Raw genomic sequence first — 20,306 nt, 5'->3', positions numbered from 1 at the left:
TTGCCTTTATAATTTCTTTGTTTCACTTTATTTTATAAATATTGATTTATATAAATGAATGTCACAATATCAATTGTGAAGCACAAGATATGCTTCATTAAAGGAGTCCAATACAATGAAAACTTTGCCATAAAATTTCCTATAATATTTTAGGTGGCTTACTTAGAAGAAAAATTTAATACAGTCAAAGAGTTTAAATTTTTTAAGAAAACTCATCTTGGATGTGGCGATTGTTGCTTGACCATGTAAAGTCAATCAGTTTTGTTAACTTAATTCATTACTTGTACAGATTGTTTTGGGATTTCCTTATGCAGTGTTTGTCATTTGCATGATCTATGACTTGTCTTAAGCCTGACTTTCACTCAAAAGATTTTTCTGGCTGACTTTTTTCTTTTCTTCTATTCCTTTAATAATTGTTCAAATACATTTTACTATACTTGTTTTATCTAAATTACTTTGTTTATTTTATTTTCCCAACCAAATTAAAGATTTCACTATCCTTGATTTTGGTATGAATACATTGCCTAACCTGGTTTCCGCTCCTAACAAGTATACAGTGATGTAAATCAGACACCTGCTACATTTCGTATACATTTATGCATGTTAGCAGTGTTGCTTAATTAATGTGTTTGCTCTGTCACTAAGACTTAGCCAAATATTAAGTATTCCTGAACTGTTTCTTGTTTTCTAGCGAGTTGGTGGAAGCATTCGGCCGTGGAAGCAGATGTATGTTGTACTTCGGGGCCATTCTCTTTACTTGTACAAAGATAAAAGAGAACAGATGACTCCATCTGAAGAAGAACAACCCATCAGTGTTAATGCTTGCTTAATAGACATCTCGTACAGTGAGACCAAGAGGAAAAATGTGTTCCGACTTACCACATCAGACTGTGAATGCCTCTTTCAGGCAGAAGACAGAGACGATATGTTAGCGTGGATCAAGACCATCCAGGAGAGTAGCACCCTCAATGAGGAGGTGTGTGTTCAGAATGATGTTGATAGAATCGGACAGCTTCACAGCAATTTTCTTATCTCTTTTCTTTCAGAAGACTGAAAGGATTTAACACATTTTGGAAAAATTATAATATGCTATTTTCACTTAAAAATAGTTGATTGAAAGGAAAGCTCAACTGTACCCATTTTATATTATTTTTATTTATTGGAAAATCACCATTACTAAACTAGAAAAATAGATTGTTGATGTACTCTGCATACCTTTTCGGAAGCAATGAATCACAAGTCGGGAGAACTAGGTTCCTAGTCCAGGTCATTGCCTTTATGACTAAATAATTCCAGGTCTGACTCCTTATCACAAAAAGAGGACTGTTGTGTGGCTTAAGTTATAGTGAAATGCTTATCAAAACAAATTACTATGTAAATGCAAAGAGATACTGATATGATCATTTTTGTTAATGGAATTATGCAGGTAAGAATATAATACAACCTACTGTAATACAGTAAGTGGTTTCTAAGAAAACTTGCATTATGAGAAATCGTATTATAAGCCTGTTTTTAATAGGGAGTAATGTTTAGGGACTTAGAGAGTTTCTGATTCACAACCATCAAGACATTTTTACAGGAGGAATTTCAGAAGTAAAAGTGGTTTTTTTAAGTATATGTAACTATAAATTTTAGGGCACGAATTCAGCAATGATTAAGTCTAGCTTTTACTCAAGAGTACCTTTTCTCATATGATTAACACAGTTTTTCTTACACATTGTTTTCATTTTTTGTGCCCATTGTTAGGACAAAAAAAAGCGCAACTTTCTTTTTTCTTAGTTTTCCTGCAGTATGCAGGAACACCTATGTTAGCTGTAAGGTTGTGCTAATTATCTTCTCTAATTTAGTTTTCTGTATCCCATTCAAATTATGAAAACTTATTTCATAGGAAAAATGTCTGTTTGTTTCCTCTGGTAGTTTACACCCTACCTTGTTTGTGGTTAAAAATTAACCCCAGATCTTACCAATGCCATCTTTGTTCTACAACTACCATTATAAAGAGCGCATCAGACCTGAATTTTCGCAAAGAAACAGGGAGAATAAGAACTTGAATGTAGATCGCAGCTTTAAGTAACGGTTCCAGGGAGTTCCTATTTAAGAAGCACCTGCTATGTGCTAGGCATTCTGTTTAGCTGTAGTGTCCTTGTTAAAATTCCTTGAGATGATTTCATCCATGAAACATGGGACTGTTTCAAGGACTGAATGAGATAGTACATATGAAGAATGCAGCATACTGCCTGGTAGATAATAAACATTTACTTAATGTCAGCCATTCATTATCATCTGATGTAAAGACACAGGTACTTTTTCCCTTGTTTTATAAATAAGAAAGTAATAATTCACTGAGCCTGTAGCATATGGCAGACATGCTTTTAAGTATTTTACATGAATTAATCTCAGCAGCCATATGAATGTGTCCTATTATCATCATCCCCGTTTCACAAACGAGGAAACTATGTGACTAAGAGAGGTTAAGTAATTTCCCTAAGATCACATAGCTGATAAGCGTCAGGACTAGAATTTAAACCAGGCAATCTTATCCTATATCTTAACCATATGATTTCTCTGCTGGTAAGTGGGAAGAGTTTATTTGAATTCAAGATTGTGACTCCAAAGCCTGTATTTTTTGTAAATTGTTATGCTCATTATAATCAAAATGAGACAAGTGAAAAAAAAGGGTTGAAGACACATGTCAACGTACAATTGGAATCAACAGAAAAAAATCATCAGTCCATGGTGAACAGTGAGTTTACCAAATCACATATTATAAAAGTTAACTTGTTGAGGTTAAAAAAAAAAATTTCGAGATTTTCTCTTCTAATAACCTGTCAATTCTGACACTAATTAACCCTTAACTCACTATTTCTACAAGTTAATTATTAACAAATTCTGGCAATATTTTTTTCACCTTTTATCCAACTGTATTATTTTGAAATGATCATTCTTTCTGGTATTAGAGAGAAAACTGGCTCTCTACTTCCCAGTCATTGATTAAAAATGACAGATTAATAAGTTTGAACACTTGCTGGTCACTGGTACTATTCTAGATGTAGGGGTACAGAAAATAAATAGAAAACTCTCAGCAGTGAGGGAGGCACTTAGAACATTTGTCACGTAGTGATGGTGGGTGGTGATGTTGAACAGAGGTTTAAAACAACTCCACAGAGAGTATAGTGTCTGTATTGAATAAGCAAAATAGGACAATAGAGAGCCTCAAAACAAGGAGGGATACCTCTTTTTGCTTAGAATTGACTTTCTGATTTAACCTTCTATTTATTCTCTAGGACACTGGAGTTACTAACAGGGATCTAATTAGTCGAAGAATAAAAGAGTATAACAGTCTGATGAGGTGAGAATCCCATCCTGTCTATAAGTTAATTTGGATGTAAAATACAAATTGTTGAGAAACACTCATTTCTTTCAGCAGCAAAGCAGAACAGTTGCCAAAAACACCTCGCCAGAGTCTCAGCATCCGGCAGACTTTGCTTGGTGCTAAATCCGAGCCAAAGACGCAAAGTCCACACTCTCCGAAGGAAGAGTCAGAAAGGAGACTTCTCAGTAAAGGTACTGATGTGGTACCAATTTATTCTCAGATAAATTGAACAAATAAAATGACTTAAAATTGGGATTTGAAAGGTATTTTCACATTTTTCTGTACCATTTTTGCTGACTTCAGCCCAGTGTGAGCTAGCTCAAAGACCACCGTGGGCCTGGTCTAGGCCAATGGGGCCTTCTCTTTTAAGGTGGGGTCCAAGACACAAAGTGAAGGAAAATACAACTGATAGACCTACACTAAAGACACTATAAATTGGATTAATGCAGAGGATCCAGGTACTGTCATTTGGAGATAAATTGTTTCCTTTTTTGCAAAAGTCTCACTATGAAGTTGTCGCATTGATTCTATTTTCTTGACTGTTTTAAAGAAAATCATGGTACAGATTTTAAAAGGGTAAAGAAGCATAATTGATACTCACTAAATTATATGGAAGGTTAAAAGGAGCATTATATTGGGAAGAAAAAGTAATACAATATTTTTTGATAAATAATAGGATATATTATTTATAGTATAGCACTCTGATTTATAAAAATGTTTGTTAAAGGATTTTTAAAGTCATGATTTAAACTCTCTTGTTTCCATTTTCTTTCTTATATCATTTCATTTTGAATAACAATCAAAAGATGATACCAGTCCCCCAAAAGACAAAGGCACATGGAGAAAAGGCATTCCAAGTATTATGAGAAAGACATTTGAGAAAAAACCTACTGCTACAGGGACATTCGGGGTCAGACTGGACGATTGCCCGCCAGCTCATACGAATCGGGTAGGAGATACCAGCCGGCCGGATTTCCTAGATGTTAACTCAGTTGTAGTCTTAATAGGACCTGCTTACGCAGCTTTCAGGTAGCAGAGAGTATCTGTCGATTTATTGAGCGTTTTCCTTTTGACCTTAGTTTCCCTAAGCATTTCTGACCTGTAAGGATGTGTTGAGTAATTTTATCTATAATGCTTTTTTTCTAATCTGTTGACTCTGAAATAGAATAAATACTCAGCCATTATGTATATATCTGAAATGGTCAGTAAGAATTTATTTTCAAATCATGTGTGTTTCTGCTTTTAGCATTTTAAATGAGAATGAGAACGAGGACCTGATTAAGAAAATATAATAAATGTGCTTTTATGTGAGTGTGTGTGTGTGTGTGTGTGTGTGTGTGTGTGTGTGTGTGTACAATACCCATGTTAGGATTCCTGTCATGAGTTGATTGATGTTATTTTTGCCCCCTCTTCTTTTTTTGACTTTATTCCTCCCCCTTTATTTAACTGAACTGTTCCCACATTCTCGTTACTTGCTCTTGTTTCCTCTTCAGACTCACTGTTATCTCCCTGTGGACCCTTCCCTTTCTGTCTCGACCTATTTTTCTCTTCCCACTGTCTCATATATCTCTTGCTGGTTTTATCAGTTCTCAGTTCTGCACTGTCTATATTCTTTATTTTCTCTATATCAAATAACAGCAATTTATATATTTCCTTTTGGAGAAAAGGGCCTTTTAGCTACGGTGTACATCTACTAAGTATAAACATCGGCGCTGTATTAAATAAAATGTTTATTTCTTGTTTTGCAGTATATTCCATTAATAGTTGACATATGTTGCAAATTAGTTGAAGAAAGAGGTCTTGAGTATACAGGTATTTATAGAGTCCCTGGAAATAATGCCGCCATCTCAAGTATGCAAGAGGAGCTCAACAAGGGAATGGCTGACATTGACATACAAGACGATGTAAGTCGTTTCTTTCTATTTGGAGAACTGATCTGTGTGTTTTTTCTTGGCGGTATTGACTACGAAACTACTGTATTTCTATTTTGCACACCTAGAAATGGCGAGATTTGAATGTGATAAGCAGTTTACTAAAATCCTTCTTCAGAAAACTCCCTGAACCTCTCTTCACAAATGGTGAGTTAACTCCCACAAAAGATACCAGATGAAACAGTTTAAAATTACATTGTTGGAAAAACCATAGAATATGAAATTGAACCAGGAGAAAATATTTTGGTCAAAGGAAACAGGAGATTTTGTTTAGTTCTTATTTATATATAAGGCATAATTATGTGCTATTTTTTGTCATTTAGATTTTTTCCTCCTAATATAAATATTAATGAAATATTTCATAGTATTAATATTAATGAAATATAGAGTTTATAAAAAATTATTTAGGCTCAGTAAAAATATATATTATCCAGTTAATTCACTTTTGCAATCAAGTTAAAAATATATTATTATTGTTCTCAGTCAGAAGTCTTCAGACCTAATAAGGTACAATAAGTAGAAAAACAGTTTTTCAGTCAAGCCAAATGTTTGACTCATACAACACCCTCATATAACATATGTGGGGGTGGGGAGGAGAAAAATGGACAGTGTATAAATATAGTTTGGTACCCTCAGAGAACTCACATTTTAGGGAATTTTATTTGGTGATGAGGCTTGGAGAATCATTAAAAACTATAGGAATTTTAGAGACTTACATGTCAAAGGCTATTTGTGGTCTTACCTATATTTTATTTTTTTATTGTGGTTTGAAATTGAACCTTAAAAGAAAACTAGATTCCAACTCATCTAAGCAATTTAAGCTGAATTTGTTTTATTGTTCTTACTGTTGTCAGATAAATATGCCGACTTTATTGAAGCCAATCGTAAAGAAGATCCTTTAGATCGTCTGAAAACGTTAAAAAGACTAGTAGGTATTATTTTATATTGTTGGAAATACACCTAAGATTCAGCATCTAAATCCATCATGAAAATAATATGTTTCAGATTCATGATTTGCCCGAACATCATTATGAAACACTGAAGTTTCTTTCGGCTCATCTGAAGACAGTGGCAGAAAACTCAGAAAAAAATAAGGTATGTGAAGTGAATACCAAAGAGATGTACTTCCAGTGGATTGCTTCATGCCAAGTAGTCGAAAATAGGGTTAAAATTCAACAAAAGCTCTACCAGACATCATGTTGGCCGATCAGTCCCTCTAAAGATCAGTCTTACAAGCAAAGGATCCCAAAATATCAATTGTCACCATTTTAAAAAGACATTTCCTTTTATATGTATCCAGCAAGAAAAATGAAAAGGCCAGAAATTTGACTTCTTTTATTTTTCAACTGTATATCAACATTTTGAATACACAATGTTTGCACAGTACAACAGTCAAAATGTACCAAACAGTATGCAGTGAAAAATAACAATTTCTTGTTTTCTGTTGAGCAGATAGACCTTTTTTTGTTTATTTGTTTTAATACCATCACATTACTTTTATCAAACACACCAAAATTTTTATTCCTTAATATTTTCTGATGCTCAGATCATGTTCAGTTTTTCCTGATTAATGTGTGGACCTTGTCTTTATAGTTTGTTTAAAGCAGTATCCAAAGAAGGTCCACACGTTTTAATCTTAACTTTTCATGATTTTCGTCAGTCATCGGTGATTGTTGCCGAAATCCATTATGTCATTAGAGGTTGCAAGTAGTGATTTACTGACTCGCAGGCATTACTTCTTAAAAATACTTAGAGTCATTTTGGTTTCTGGAGAAGAAAAAAAAAACAATACCTCAAGCTCAGGAGTACTGCTGTCATTTCTTTTTCCAAGGGTGATGTTTGCTGGAGGTAGAGAAAAATGCATTCATTCAGGTCAGTTTAGTGGCAGTGCGTGTTCTGGAAGACTGTTGCTCACAGTTGTAGTAAGGCTGGATTATGAGAACAGTGTCTACCCGTTACCTGGCAATTGAGAAGATTACAAAGATTATAAGCTGTGTTATAATTTCCTTTAGATGCTCAGTTTCCTCAATAGTGATGAGAGAGAGAGAGAGAAAAACGTATATCAGTTGAATGTACTGTTTTCAGTTCATGCAGTAGGAGCCAAAAAGTTCTTAATATAATTAAAGCTGAAATATTTTCTAATTATTTCATCATTTCCCAAAATATTCACTAGTTTTGCTGGATGTTAGTAGGAGTTACTGGGAAAATAGTGTTTGATGATCTAATTAGTTTAGAAAGCACTGAATTTAACGAGATTTAACAGATTTCTTGACTGCAGAATTTTGTAGAATCTTTAGTATATTACTTAACACTGTGAGTCTTAACTAGGTAGAAGCTGAGGCATTTCATTCCCCGACTTATTTGACTACACTTCGTGGAACATCCTTTAAAGAATACAGAATTTGTTTTAAGTAATTAATGAATAAATAAACTGTGGACTCTTATGTTACTAGTTTTATAGAGGCGCCAGTTAAACTGTATGCTCACATAATAAATATTACTACATATAAAATAATCATGTTATCATTAGTTTCAAAACTTAAATGAAATCAGTGACAAGAATCTCTTTAAAATTTTACATAAGACCTTTGAGATGCTGGACTTCTATTTTTTCAACTACTTTAACAGAACAGAGAATGAGATGACTACACCTTCTAGAGGCAAAATGAGAAACATGTCTTTTGTGCCCAGTTTAAGTAAACCCTTCCTACAGTCATATTTTTTTCCACTGAGTGAATTTTCTATGAAAATACTGACTTCATTCACAGATTTCTCCTTATTTCTCTGCGGTCAGCGTAGCCTAATAATGTATGTATTATGGTAGCTAACATATTGGTTGTGTAACACTCGCTTCAGAATTGGAGATCTTTGGGTTTTCCACTTTGTGCAATATCCGAAAGGTGTGTGTGCGCGTGCATGCCTCTCACAGTAGCACAGTAGTGTGGGTCCCTGAATAGTATTTTTTTTTTTAGTATGACCTTTTTTTTTTTTTTTTTAATGTTGGGGAATGTTGAGGAACAGTGTGTTTTTCCAGTGCCCATCAGCTCCAAGTCATTGTCCTTCAATCTAGTTGTGGAGGGCGCAGCTCAGCTCTAAGTCCATTCACCGTTTTCAATCTTAGTTGCAGGGTGCACAGCCCACCATCCCATGCGGGAATTGAACTGGCAACCCTGTTGTTCAGAGCTCGCTCTCTAACCAACTGAGCCATCCAGCTTCCCCTCCGGCAGCTCAGCGGCTTCAATCTAATTAAAGCTTGTTGTCTTCAATCTAGTTGTGGAGGGCGCAGCTCGCTGGCCCATGTGGGAATAGAACCGGCAACCCTATTGTTAAGAGCTTGCGCTCTAACTAACTGAGCCATCCAGCCTCCCCTAGTATGGCCTTTGGAGTCCTGTGGTCATTTTTAACCCCCTGGTATATTTTCATGGTTGGTTAAAGTTATTTAACATTTTAATCAAATCTTAAGTTCAAAATATTACACCAGACACTATAAGATATATAAAAGGAAAACAAAAGATCCACACCTTTGATAATTGTGTTATTGAACAAGGAATACAGGTAACATGGGAATGAATATAAGCATGTAACATGGAGGCATTCAGATTGGCACAGGATAAGCGAAGAGCTTCAGATGTTTCAGTTGAAGTAATAATTGGTCAAAAGGAATATTTCCAGACATTAGGGTTTTCCATATTAGGGATTTTCATATACTACTAGGGGAAATTTGGAAATTTTTATTTATCGATAAAAGACTTCTTGGAAAAAATGAATGCCAATTTAGCATTGTACGTTGTTATTAAAGCAGGAAAAAGACAGTATGTGTAGATTAGTTTATGGAAATCCTAACCGGGAAGCATTATTTTTTTCACACACATCAGTCAAACATTATTCTTTGAACAAGGTTCATCAAAAGAACCTTTCAGAAATAAAATGCCAAACGTGCAATGAACATTTAAGCCTACATTCTTAAGAAAAATTCTGATGTTTTCCCCTATCGTCCTTTGTTTCAGATGGAACCAAGAAACCTAGCAATAGTGTTTGGCCCAACTCTTGTAAGAACATCTGAAGATAATATGACTCACATGGTCACGCACATGCCAGACCAGTACAAGATCGTAGAGACACTTATCCAGCATGTAAGTCCAGGCTTCGCCTCGTCAAGAAAACTTTTTCTTGAGTGGCTGATATTTGGTAGGACAGAATATGGTTATCATTTTTTTTCTAAGAAAATGCTCTGTTCCAAAATATTGATATGTTTAAGAGGTTATTTAATTTCTCCTTTCACCTTTTTTATTTTAAATTTTAGCATGACTGGTTTTTCACAGAAGAAGGTGCTGAAGAACCTCTTGTAAGTATTGTCCGTCAGCATTTGTACTCTGTTATTTTCATTTGGGACGTGAGATCCTGACGCTACAACAATATCACCTTCCTGCTTTGTATGCTCTTATCTGCTTTGCACCCTGGGAGCAGGTCTATAGCGCCTCGGTTTCTGATCTAATGAAAATACAAGTATGATGGTCGTTTTGTAGTTAATTACATGTAACCAAGGTAAAAAAATTAAACCCATGTGTTCCACTCAGTAATGTGTCTTTTATTAAGTGTTGTTTGAATTTTAAAGAAGGTATCTTTGAAGAGATGATGAAGAGATCTTTGTTTGTTAACCATAGACAACAGTGCAGGAGGAACACACAGTGGACTCCCAGCCAGTGCCAAACATAGATCATTTACTCACCAACATTGGAAGGACAGGCGCGTCCCCGGGAGATGTATCAGGTAACTCTTGCCTGGGCAGTACCGGTCTATAGGCTAAAAGCTAAATTGGTAATAACAGGAAAAAGCAAATCAGTCATAAGTAAAAGTTCACTATGATTTTGTTCCTTTTCTTCTTTTTTTCCTTTCTACTAATAAAAAACGTAATCTTCCTTTTCTGATTGATCTTACTATCTTCCAGTGACTGTAATGCCCTGGACAGTGCATGGAGTTGTAATGCTTGTCAGAATGGAAATATGAGGGAAATGAGCATGCGAGCCACTGTTTTGTTCTTTTTCTTTTTCTTTTTTTTAAATTCACAGTTTCCATGTAATAGTCATCACAAGGTAAAACAGATATATGCTACTGAATATGTGGTTGCTGTGATGGCAGAAAGTATGATCTAGACTGTATAAGTAGTTCTTCTTGAGCTAGATGTTCTGTTTAAAAGCGGCAAGTTAAAACTATGTTCAACTGCTAATAGGCACCGTTTTCATAAATACAGTATATTATTTGTCACTATAGATGTCACAGTAAAAGTCAATCTCTGACGTTTTCTTCTGTTTCCTCTTGCCACCCTAATGTTCGGTTAAATTTTAGTTCTTATAGGCTCTTTGAATGAAAATTTTCTCCTGCCAAACTTTTGCACTGATCTAGCATGTTGTTTTACACAATGTTCTCCCTTTGTCTCTAGTTCTTGTTCTAGTCCTAAAGGGTTTTTTCAGCACTAACTGACACAGGCAAATCTATACTGATGTTGAACAGGCGAAGTGGGAGGAGTCTATCACACGGTAATGTCGCTAGTGGATTCTGTGGTGTCCCTGATGGACAGCTGGAACTGTAGGAAGAAGGAGGATTGTTGCCCACACTGTAGCTGCCTGGTCTGCAGGAGCCCCCGATTCTTGTAAATGCAAACGTTGTTGATCTGTGGTGTAAATTTTCTCGTAAGATTATTGTAAACAGATCAATACTACTTTCTTAAAAGTTTTTCTGCTGTTTCTTGTTATTTCTGAAGCAGACCGTGAGGAGAAATAGCATGGTACGGTCTACCAGTTCTTAAAGTCATAAAGCATTTAGCCATGTGTTAAAAAGGGGCGTGGCACGGGGCTCAGCTCATTCATTTTGAAAATCAATTTCCCTCAAGTTGAAAGAGAAAATTTCAAAATTGGGATTATCTGGAATAGTGCTAGCCCCTTCCTACCCTCTTTGTAATTGTATAATCTGAGTTTTTGCCAGACAGTAAAATGATGGTCTCCATTTCTCCATTTCCATAATAGCATCTGTTAATAGAGAATTACAAAACTGGCGGCAGTTTAACCAAACTAGTCAAAAGGATCCCTGACTGCACAGATATGAAACTGGGGTCTAAAGCACAAAGATCAGCATTATTTAATATAAAACCAAGGTGACCTGGAAACAGGGTTATCCTAACGCATCCGTATACATACAGTATATGCTTATAAAATTTAAGTTGGACAGTCTGACAAAAATCAACATCAATACACTGAGTGTCTCAATTTGTAGCTGAGGCAGCCAATAGTCTTAAAAGTCCTACATTGTGTATCAGTTTCAGATACAGGATGTGGTACATAGCACAATTCTTAAAAGGGTCTTCAAGCTTCTTTATTGCTAGATTTAATATTTAGAAAATTGAGTAAACACTAGTATTTCTGTTTTGTTTAGTACAGGGCTCCTTTGCCATTCCTATCATTGAGCTGATTCTGCCTACAATTCACAGCATCCTTTCATGGCGGTGGCTTTCTGTGGTGCAGCTTGCATCTTTGTGAGCTCTGACTATCCACTGTGTTCTATTGTTTTGTTTGAGTTTTGCTTTCCCATTTTGTTCTGTGCCTGTCTTTTCCATAAGTTTTGCAATGTTTGTTGAAAGAGGTAAAGATTGACTAATACTGACCATGTTTTATTTAACTTCTCACAGATTCAGCTACTAGTGACTCAACGAAATCTAAGGTAAATTGTTTCATACAATTCTGAAATATTTTAGGGAGGATATTACTTTTGGGCTAATTATTATGATTAGTATGCACAAGAATTCTTTTACATCAATATACAATGATCTTTCATTGACCTTAACTTTTTTGAATGTTCTGATTTTGTTGTTCCCTTGAGATAACCGAAGACATTACCAACCTGATTTACCTAAGGCAAGTCCCTGAAGTCCAACTGGGCTGAACTAAAGGAAGACCAAAGTCTTCTAAAGGGAAAAATTAATTCTTAGAATATGATAGAAGAATACTGGATTGTGAATTGGAATGTTGGATTTCTCTCAGCATAATTTAGCATAATGCAAAGTAGGCTTCCTTTCCTCATTCTTTAATGTGAAAAATGTCTAATATGTACAAAAGTAGAGAGAAGAGTATAATGAGCCCCCATGCCTCCACTATCCATTCTCTACAATTAACACATGGCCCAGCTTGTTGCATCTGCACTCCACCCACTTTCCTTCTGGGACTATTTTGAGGCAAATCCCAAACATCACATCATTATTTCTGTAAATATTTCAGTAGTAACAGACTCGTTGTTGTTATATATTTTTATAGAAAATACATATTATTTCAGCAAAATACTAGTTTTGTTTTTATAATCAATAATTTTTAGTATAATTTGTGTTCTACTGACAACACCATCAAATTACACAATTTGTTGAATAGTTTTTAGGAAGTTCTTACAGTTCTTAGAAAGTTTTTTATTAATTCAATTTGTTCCAACTTTGTTCCGTTGAGACAGTAGCAACTAGAATCGTTAATACATTTCTTAAAACATGTTCTATTTGGAAATGAGACATGAATTTTACATGTCTTGTTTAAATGTCATAATGGGACGACATATGATTAAATTATAATTCTTGAAGAAATGTTACAAAATATTTTAATCATATTATGTCCTCATACTGTATCATTCACCATTAGTTATACTGTGATTTTTACCTTTTTGTTGTTGTTGTTGCCCTTTTTCTTTTGGATAATTTTAAACCTACAAAAATGTTACTGGAATAATAGCACCCAAACCTTTTACCCTAGATTCCTCAGTTGGTAAATCTTGATACAGATTTTTTTTTCTGAGTCATTTGACAGTTCCATTTAGACATGGTAACACTTTTTCTCTAAATGCTTCAGCACATGTCTCCTAAGAACAAGGGCATTCTATAGAATCACAGAATCACAGTATAATTAGCATATGTAGCGAATGTGAGTATAATACATTATTATTTCTAATGTACAATTTTTATACAAATTTCCCCAATTGTCCCAATAATGTTCTTTGTTTGTTTTTATTTTCTATACAGGATGCAGTCAAGGATCACTCCTTGTATTTAGTTTTCATGTCTCGTTAGATTTCTTTAGAACAGTTTTCCATCTTTTTTTTTTCCAGAAGATAAGATTTTAGATTTCGATTTCTGACCTGTTTGAAGTTCCCTCCTTTCCTCTTACTAGATGCATATTTCTTAACCTGTTGTTTGTTATAGCCATCTCTTCATCTTAATTATGGTGGTGTTTATCCCATGCCTGTAATATAATGGATATCCAAATGGTATAACTCTTTGTAACAATTTCTCAATTGTAAAATAATTAGTTAGTCATTCGCCCCAACACATATATGATCACAGAATCGTAGAATTTTAAAAAGAACCCTACGGTGTCTTAATGATAATACAATTTCATCACATTTAATGAAATGGAGATATTTAAAAGTGAATCCCTTGCTCAGTGTCGAACACAGCGACCTAGAGGAAGGAACACTAGAGGAAGAAGCGTCAGGTCTCCAAGTTCAGAGCCCTGTCACAATCATTTACTCATACAGAATGTGGTTAAATGTGACTAACCATTACATACATAATTACGAAAATCTTTATTACTTATAAAAAACAAAGTTCTATTAATCTCTGCTTTCATTTTGGTGGATTCTTTTTAATAGGACAGCCTAAATTTTTGCTTTGTTTTTCAAGACTTCAGCATAGTAGTTTGCGCTTGTCTAAGATTTTTATGACAATGGAAAAGTACACTGTCTGCTTCTACTCCTCAGCATACTTTCTGCCTGCCTGCTTTTCTTAAATGATGTGTGGTAAACTCACAAGTGTTTACTGATCCCTGCCACCGGCATTTACTCAGCATATAGGCGTTAGGAACAAATTCATTGACTAGTTGTCGTGAAGCTGAACAATAATGAATGTCAACTACAATTTTATATATATATATACATAGATATAGTTATAAGAAGTGGAGAACAGCATTAGGAATAGAGACAGTGGAAATGTAATGGCTGTGTGCGATGTCAGAGGGATAGTGGATGGGATGGGGGGAGGGGGGTTGTCACTGTGTGAGGGACATAAATGATAAATGTCTATTACATTGTTTTGTGCACCTGAAACTAATAAAAAAAATGTTTCTTTAAAAAAAAAAAAAGAGCCTATTGTGCATAGCCAACAAAGCCGGTAGCCTGCACCACAGCTTTCTTAATAGCAATGCACAGTGATCCTATGGTAAGGACGAAAGATCTGTAATTGACCTTATGTTACTCGAGTTTTCTGATGTTGTTGTTCCCTTGAGATAAGTGAAGACATTACCAACCTGATTTACCTAAGGCAAGTCCCTGAAGTCCAGCCTGGCTGAAGTAATGGCAGACCTTAACGAGCTGATGGGGCACAGTAGCTGTATCATGTGGTGTCTATAATTAGAAAATTGAAGTCAGTCATAAGATTTTACTAACCTGTGTCAGAATACTATATCCAACTATGTGGGAATATTAACCTGTGTTCCATATGAAAGAAGCTGAAGAATGTCTGAGCATTACAGAAACAGGGAAGTCAGTGAATACGGGGAAGTTAACAAGAATAGGAGAGCTAGATGGCATGAAGCACAAAATACTTCTTTCAGAGATAGATGTATATGAGCTGTGACTTGGCAGATACGTAACACCTGTATGACTTGGCAATACATACCACCAGGCAAGAAATGGGACTAGTTAAGCAAAAAGTAAAATTTATCTTAAATTATCTTTAGGTATAGATAGATCAAAATTTATCTTAAAAGGAGATATAAAAAAAGAATTACATTCTGTTCGTGCTTCTAGAGCTTTAGTAAAGGTAATTCAGTAAGAAATATTTGGGGGGAAACCTTTTCAGAAAACGAACTCAATAATGTTCTTACATTCAAAGTCTCTTTTCTGATTGCTTCTCAGGGTTCTTGGGGATCTGGAAAAGATCAGTATAGCAGGGAACTGCTTGTATCCTCCATCTTTGCAGCCGCTAGTCGCAAGAGGAAGAAGCCAAAAGAAAAAGCACAACCTAGCAGCTCAGAAGACGAATTGGACACTGTGTTTTTTAAGAGAGAAAATGCAGAACAATGTCACAGTGATACTAAAGAAGAATCCAAAACAGAGAGTGAGACACTGAGCCGAAAACAAAGGGTGATCATTTCCAAAGAAAACAATGCTAAGAAAGACAGCAGTACTGCAAAAGATGAAAAGACATTGCTACGAAAGGAGAGAATGCCATCTGAAGAGCCTTCACCCCCACACAGTTCAAAACATAACAAGTCACCAACTCTGAGCGGCCGCTTCTCCATCCTGAGAGAGAGCCCCCGGTCCCTGGTGACACAGAAGTCCTCCCATTTGGAGGAGACAGGGTCGGACTCCGGCACGTTGCTCAGCACTTCTTCACAGGCTTCTCTGGCAAGGTTTTCCACTAAGAAAAGCACTAGTCCAGAAACGAAACATGGTGAGTTTCTGGCCACGGTCAGCACCATCACCTCAGATTATTCAACCACATCATCTGCTACATACGTGACCAGCCTCGACTCCAGCCGACTCAGCCCTGAGGTGCAGTCCGTCGCAGAAAGTAAGGGAGACGAAGCTGATGATGAGAGAAGTGAACTGATCAGTGAGGGACGGCCTGTGGAAACAGACAGCGAGAGTGATTTTCCTGTTTTTCCCACCGCTTTGACTTCAGAGAGGCTTTTCCGCGGAAAACTACAAGAAGTTACTAAGACGAGCCGGAGAAATTCAGAAGGGAGTGAAGTAAGTTGCACTGAGGGAAGTTTAACCCCCAGTTTAGACAGCCGAAGACAGCTCTTCAGTTCACATAAACTGATTGAATGTGATACACTATCCAGGAAAAAGTCTGCCAGATTCAAGTCAGACAGTGGAAGTCTAGGAGATGCGAAGAATGAGAAAGAAACACCTTCAATAACTAAAGTGTTTGATGTTATGAAAAAAGGAAAATCAACAGGGAGTTTACTAACACCAACCAGAAGTGAAGCAGAAAAACAGGAACCCACTTGGAAAATGAAAATAGCAGATCGGTTAAAACTGAGACCCAGAGCTCCGGCAGATGACATGTTTGGAGTAGGAAATCAAAAAACGAATGCTGAGACTGCTAAAAGGAAAAACATCAAACGTCGGCATACACTCGGAGGGCATAGAGATGCTACTGAAATCAGTGTTTTGAATTTTTGGAAAACGCACGAGCAGAGTGGGGAGAGAGAATCTGAACTTTCAGCTGTGAACCGGTTAAAGCCAAAATGCTCAGCCCAGGACCTGTCAATCTCAGACTGGCTTGCAAGGGAACGCTTCCGCACCAGTACATCTGACCTTCGAGGAGAAACGGGAGATACCCAACCGCAGAGTACTAGCACGTTAGAAATTTCCACGACGGACACACCTGGGTCTTTTCAGTCGGATGCAGGCAGTTCTCCCAGTACCTTGGCTTCGGCTAACAGGCCTCTTCTTTCCATACCACCACAGTCACCTGACCAAATAAATGGAGAAAGCTTCCAGAACATGAGCCAAAATGCGAGTTCTGCAACCTCATAAACTGTCTGAATCCCCAGGCAGTAAAGCACAGCTTCATCCCTGTCTTTAAACTGGAGGTATGTCCACTATAGCAAATAAAAGGCTACTGTTACACGTTCCAGTAACTCTGTAAATATTTTCTTGTACCAGAATTGTTATTATGCAGCCTTCATTTGGGCTGGTTTCATCATTTTGCACTGTGAAATAGCTTTACAGTGCATTACTACAGCCAGAAGAACATATATATACATATATATATGTGTATATATATGTGTGTGTGTGTGTGTGTGTATATATGTATATACATATATATATACATATATATATATTTAAAAATATATTGGATAGTTGTATACAAATGAGTAAGGTATTTGTTGCAACTTACTACATAGTGTATACCCAAGATTACTGAAGAAAATAGCTGGCATTAGTGTGCAGCAAATGTGTTCTTTTGGTTTCATCACTAACAAAAGTGCCTCATCATAAAAATCCATTTGGTTTTTAGGGTGCCATATTGTTAACATTAGATAACTTGCATTGAATAAATGAATGTGTTTTATTGGTAACAAATTTCATTACATTTACCAGTTTTAACACAGGTGGATATGGAACTTCCATTCTTTAGTCATTCCAGGTGGATCTCTGAGTTTTATATTCAAACTTTTAATACAGTTTTTGAGTTTTGTGTGACTTGAATTTTTAATCTTTCTGTAAAATAAGTAACTTAAATAAATGAACCTATCACATGTGTATCTTTTCTTCAGATACCAGATTTGATATAAATGTTGTAACATAGGTGTATAGATAGTGACCTGGATGGAACTGGCTTCTTTATCAAGAAGAATATAATTCTGCATGAGGACTTAATGAAACCAAACCCATGTCATGCCTGTGTGCATACCCAATTAAACACTGGAAATAAAAATTGTTTTGGTGAAATTTGCATGGCTTCAAACTTATTCTAATATATTTTTAAATGTCATCCATTTATAACTGCCTTAATTGGTCCTGACTTTTAAAACTTATCTACTCTATATATTCTAGCTCCTCTCTTTTGCTTTGGCTGGCAGGGATCTCTTGTACATGTTTACATTGGCCAACCCATACTCCTGTACACAGATAATATTTAACTTTTCTAGCTAAAGTGATACAGTAGTCTCCCCTTTTCCGAGGAGGAAACGTTCCAAGACCTGCAGTGGAGAACAAACCCTAATCAACTTCCTCAACTCTTTCGGAAAATTGGCAGCAGCTTCTTCATCGGCAGACGCAGCATCTCCAGTAATTTTTATATCTCAATCCAAACCTATTCCTGCATCTGTAACCATCTCTTACATGCAGTAAATGGCTTGGTGTCTCTGTTTCAGGGGGTCCCTTGCTGAAGTCTTTGTATAGTCTCAGTGCCTTCTGGCTGAACACATTGCCATCAGTTGGAACACCTTTTCTGTGCACGTCTTCCACCCACAAATTTAATGCCTTTTCCATCTCAACTAAGCACTTAATCACAGTGTGGCCGTAACTTTTGCAGTTCGAGGTGCAACAGCAAAACTAGCGTGAATTTCTTTTTCCTTCTTCACAATTTCACGGATGGAAGATTCGTTCTTAACAGATCTTAGCAATATCAGCATATGATTTTTTTCATTCCTTATTAGGTCGAGAATGTGTTTACTGTTTCCTTAAAAGAAGCACTTTACGGCTTCTCTGTGGCATATCTGAATCGCCAGCGTCACTACTCTTGTGCTTTGGGGCCATTATTAAGTAAAATAAGGGCGACTTGACCGCCAGCACTGTGATACTGATGTAGTCGATCTGATAACCGAAAGGACTACTAAGTGACCAACGGGCGGGAGCGGCTATAGGGTGGGGACACTGGACAAAAGCATGATTCACATCCCGGGTGGAAGAGAGAATGGCACAAGATTTCATCCCAATACTCAAAATGGTGAGCAATGTAAAACTTATGCATTGTTTATTTTTGGAATTTTATATTTAATATTTTCAGACCTCAGTTGGCTACAATAACTGAAACCAAGAGTTGGGGGCAAGGCTAATGTGCAGTGTATGTTTATACCTTTTCTTGGAGATGGCTGAGTGAAAGGAACATGAATTTGGAAGTCAAACCAACTCGATACATTCTAGATATGTAAACTTAGACAAATTATTTAACTTCTCTGAATTTATTCCCTCATAAACACTGACAATAGTAACTATTCGTAGGGGTTATTAGATTTAAATAAGGTACTGTTCCAAACATAGTGCCTACTTACAAAATATGTCAAAAGCTATTGTTTAAAACAATGAGTACTTAAAATCTCAGAATGTTAAGACGCGGAGGGCCTTAAAAATCATCGAATCCACTGGTTGTCAACCCTGTCAGACTCCATATTCTCTTTCTATAAAAAATACTTTGTAATTTCTTCCTGTTTTGAAATGAAATTCATAGATAATATATCTGTATAATATATCTACATATGTAACTTGCTGTATATTCAATATATAATATAGAATATAATTCTCTTATAATAGAAAAGAAATAAAAGGAAAGTTATGATAGAATAATAAATATTTCAATGTGTGAAGTAGATGTTTGCACCAATATATAGTCACTAACAATGCAATTACCTCATGTACCATAAATTGTTTTGCTGTTGGTGATGTGATTTTTTTAAATGATGTATGATTCATGGTAAAATTCTGTACAAAATAAAGTACATTCTTTTCTTAGTTTCCATGGTAGATGTGTTCCTGGAAAAGTCAGTGTATTACTGAAAGTATCAAAAATACTTATATGTAAAAATGAAGTTAGAGTCAAGGCTGAAGATTTTATTCATTTCTGCTCTTATGTTTATTATTTTCTATTTCCTTTGATCATTTCTATTTGCTTAGATCATTAATTTTCAGCCTTTCTTGTTTTCTAATTTCCACCGTGATTTTTTTCTTTAACCTATGAGTTATTTAGGTGTACGTTGCTTAATTTCCAAACATTTGGACGCTTTCTAGTTACCTTGTTAAAAAATTGATTTCTAGCATAATTCCACATGATCATTAAACATACCTTGATAGATTTCAGTTGTTTGAAATTAATTGAGATGGTCATCATAAACCAGCATAAGAGAACCTGTATTTTGTCATTATTGGGTGCTTTACTATATTGATGAGGTCAAGTTTCCTAATCATGTTTTTCAGGTCTAGGTTCTTACTGGTTTCTTACTTGGCTCTTACTGGTTCCTGAGCGGTGATAAAATCTTGTGTTATGATTGTAAATTTATAGATCTGTTATTTCAGTCAATTTTTCTTATATATTTTGAAGTTAGTTAGTTTGTTAGGTGAACATACACTTAGAATTGTTTTACCTTCTCGGTGGATTGACACTTTTATCATTATGAAATGCTTTTCGTTATCACTAGCTAAGTTTGTTTTATATATTAGTGTAGCTGTGTTAGTTACTTTTG

The 20,306-nt window shown here is 35.7% G+C and overlaps 1 protein-coding gene across 1 annotated transcript in view; it reads left to right on the top strand.

Moving 5' to 3' along the window:
* The window catches only part of ARHGAP21 (Rho GTPase activating protein 21), a 95,233-nt gene extending 77,437 nt beyond the window's left edge, over positions 1-17,796 (top strand). Inside the window, 14 exon segments of the mRNA XM_033100824.1 lie at positions 692-976; positions 3,285-3,349; positions 3,428-3,564; positions 4,180-4,322; positions 5,122-5,277; positions 5,373-5,451; positions 6,159-6,232; positions 6,310-6,399; positions 9,312-9,437; positions 9,608-9,649; positions 9,969-10,074; positions 11,987-12,018; positions 15,247-16,865; positions 16,867-17,796. Coding sequence (XP_032956715.1) covers positions 692-976; positions 3,285-3,349; positions 3,428-3,564; positions 4,180-4,322; positions 5,122-5,277; positions 5,373-5,451; positions 6,159-6,232; positions 6,310-6,399; positions 9,312-9,437; positions 9,608-9,649; positions 9,969-10,074; positions 11,987-12,018; positions 15,247-16,865; positions 16,867-16,927 — 3,015 coding nt within the window. The 3' untranslated portion in view covers positions 16,928-17,796.
* Positions 17,797-20,306: the final 2,510 nt, after the last annotated feature.

Source organism: Rhinolophus ferrumequinum (assembly GCF_004115265.2).
Source record: "Rhinolophus ferrumequinum isolate MPI-CBG mRhiFer1 chromosome 5 unlocalized genomic scaffold, mRhiFer1_v1.p scaffold_110_arrow_ctg1, whole genome shotgun sequence".
NCBI lineage: Eukaryota > Metazoa > Chordata > Mammalia > Chiroptera > Rhinolophidae > Rhinolophus > Rhinolophus ferrumequinum.
This window is presented reverse-complemented; position numbering and strand designations above follow the sequence as displayed.